The sequence below is a fragment of the Microtus ochrogaster genome, chromosome 8 (genome assembly GCF_000317375.1).
Source record: "Microtus ochrogaster isolate Prairie Vole_2 chromosome 8, MicOch1.0, whole genome shotgun sequence".
NCBI lineage: Eukaryota > Metazoa > Chordata > Mammalia > Rodentia > Cricetidae > Microtus > Microtus ochrogaster.
This window is the reverse complement of record NC_022015.1, coordinates 14,489,253-14,492,199: the sequence shown is the minus strand read 5'-3', so window position 1 is coordinate 14,492,199 and position 2,947 is coordinate 14,489,253. Positions and strand designations below refer to the sequence as shown.

Below are 2,947 nucleotides of genomic sequence, written 5' to 3'. Positions count from 1 at the left end.
TGTGTGTGTGTGTGTGTGTGTGTGTGTGTGGTGCCATGGTGTGTGCATGTGCTGACCAGACGACAGCCCTGAGTATCAGTCCTCATTTTCTATCTTGTTTGAGACAGATCTCTTGTTCTTCACAGAGGCATACTCCAAGCTAGCTGGCTATCTAGTTAGGTTTTCTATTGCTGCGACAAAACACCATGACCAAAAAGCAAGTTGGGGAGGAAAAGGTTTATTTGGCCCACACTTCAGCATTGCTGTTCTTCACTGGAGGAAGTCAGGACGGGAACTCAAACAGGGCAGGAACCTGGAGGCAGGAGCTGATGCAAAGTTCATGGAGGAGTGCTGCTTACTGGCTTGCTTCCCATGGCTTGCTCAACCTGCCTTCTTATAGAACCCAGGACCACCAGACCAGGGATGGCACCATCCGCCAAGGGCTGGGCTCTCTCCTATTGATCACCAAATGAGAAAATGTCTTACAGCTGGATCTCAAGGAGGCATTTCTTCAGCCGAGGCTCCTTCTTCTCTGGTGACTCTAGCTTGTGTCAAGTTGACACACAAACCCAGCCAGTACCCTGGTCCAGGAGTTTGCAGGAATCTCCCCGTCCCTGCCTTCCATCTCCCCATCGAGGAGCTGAGCTTGCACATGTTTGCTGCTGTGCTCAACTTTTACACGGGTCTGGGAGAGACAAACTCAGGTCCTCACGCTTCCTTCCTTCACGGCCTGGGAAGCGCTTTATCCACGGGGTCATCTCTCTGGGCCCTGGGAATGTTTATCAAGCATGGACTTACCATGTTCCCAGACCACTCAGGGACCAGGAATGTGGAAGCGAACAACACAGCAGGGCATCTTCTGTGGGGTCTTTCACGAGGTTGGACAATGTCCTAGCACTCCGTTGTGACAAACCACTGTCTGGTTCAGGAGCTTGAACACATGTTTTAGTTTGGAGATTTATCCTTCTGTAGATGACCTCGAGGTATTTCTGTCCCCGCAGCTGTGTTAGTGGAGTTTTCATCTCCTGGGGGTGGGAAACCTGTGAGAGGGTTCCCAGGCCTACTGTCCTTGGAAACCCCAGCGGCCGTACACCGTGCACCTGCAATGTTCCTCTGCTTCCCAGCTTCATGGAGACTTTGAGGCCCTCAGCTGTCCCATACCAGAAGCCTCTGTCTAACTCTGGCTCATAATTTACTGTGTTTGGGGAATTACGTTCAAAGTTTTAGAGTCTATAAAATAGACAAATGTCGCACTTGATCGCTTCTGCAAGTTAGGCATTCTGTAAAATTTCATTCCTTAAAACAAACGACTCCCCTGCCTGCTTGCTCGCATTCTAGAGTGCTCACCTGGGAGGGTTTGAGGGGAGTGTGTGCTGTGGGCACGAGCGCCTTTATCGATGTTACTTTCTGGTCCATGATGGTCGCATCATTGTTGCTGTTCTGGTTCAGGGCTAGCAGATGGGCACACAAAGAGGGACCACAAGGAGTCCTTCACAGGCAGCAGCTTCAGGAAGCTAAGGTAGTAAAGCATCAACCCTTCAACTCTATGCTTCTGTTCTTCACCCAACCCCTAGAGTAGCGGTCCCCAACCTTCTTCATGGTGAGACCCTTTAATACAGTTCCTCACCCAAAGGGGTCATGACCCAAAGGTTGGGAGCCACTGTTATAGAGTACGGAGAATCATCTGGAGTGTGGTAGGCCGTCTCTGAGATTGCTCAGCCACTCAGTGGTGGAGGATCTCAGCTTAGCAGTCCCGTGTTCAGCCTCTGCATCCTCCTCTGTAAGATGAGACCACAGGGTGCTTTTCCTCACACAGGGCGTCAGTGCGCTGGGCCCCACCATTACTGTCTCTTCTTTCTTGTCCCAGGCCTTGTTCCTGTATGAACTTCTGGAGAAGACCACAGACAGGCCTGAGGAGATCCTGAGGTAGGGTGGTGTGGCTGCCTGGTCTGAAGGCCTTTTGAGGCCTTCCGCAGGGAAGCCTGATTTCCAAGCAGGGGCAGCTGAGCTGTGGGAAAATACCAAAAACCACGTGAGGGCCAGTGAAATAGCTCAGTGGATTAAGGCACTTGCTGCTAAGCCTGATGACCTGAGTTCAAGCCACAGAAAAACGTGGTAGAAGAAGAGACCCAGCTGCTGCAAGCTGTCCCCTGACCTCCATGTGTGCCGTGTATACGGGTGTTTGTATACACACACACACACACACACACACACACACACACACACTCATACACTAAATGCAATAAAAATGTTTGTAAAAAGCAACTTAAAGGAGGAATATTTTTGTCTTAGCTCACAGTTTCCAAGGCTTCAGTCCATCATAGCAGGGAGGGTAGAGTGGAGCACAGATGTTCACATCGTGGTGGGCCAGGAAACAAAGAGGGAGGCGAGAAATAATCATATAGCCAAGGACCTGCCCCAGTGACCTACTTCCTCTGCCTCTGTCCTACTTCCTGTTTCTAGAGTCTTCCAAAATAACACTTTGGGGACTAAATACTGAAATTCAGAGCCTATAGGGATATTAGAAGTCACGCTTTAGTGCAATTTAGTGCTCAGTCCGTGTTGGGTGGAACTTGCCTCCTTTGGCTCCTTCCTTCTCCCCTCCGTACCCCTTCTCAGAGGTCCTTGCTTTGTTTCACAGTGCTGGGCAGCTGGTGAAAGGCGTGCAGTGCTCACACATCGATGCTATGAGTGCCCATGTCTTCCTGGCCCACTTCCAGTATTTCGAGAACAACTTCTCCCTGCTTTCACCAGATCAGGTACCCGGGGGTGTTTTCCTGCTTCTGGCTCCCTCCTGATGCCGGAGTTGGGCCTGGATCGACTGTGGTATCTAAAGATATTTATACCAGAATCATACAGATGTAATATCAAGCTAGCTAGAGCCAGATATAGAAAACATGTCCCCTTCCAGCTTTCTGGGAAGATAACAGACCTCGTTGCAGGTTCCCTTAGTTCTTTTTTTTTTTTT

At 50.1% G+C, this 2,947-nt stretch overlaps 1 protein-coding gene across 1 annotated transcript in view; it reads left to right on the top strand.

Moving 5' to 3' along the window:
* Otoa (otoancorin) overlaps positions 1 to 2,947 on the top strand; it is an 82,144-nt gene that overhangs the window by 48,537 nt on the left and 30,660 nt on the right. The window contains exons 16-17 of the mRNA XM_005351171.2: positions 1,847 to 1,905; positions 2,621 to 2,738. Coding sequence (XP_005351228.1) covers positions 1,847 to 1,905; positions 2,621 to 2,738 — 177 coding nt within the window. The remainder of the gene's footprint in view (positions 1 to 1,846; positions 1,906 to 2,620; positions 2,739 to 2,947) is intronic.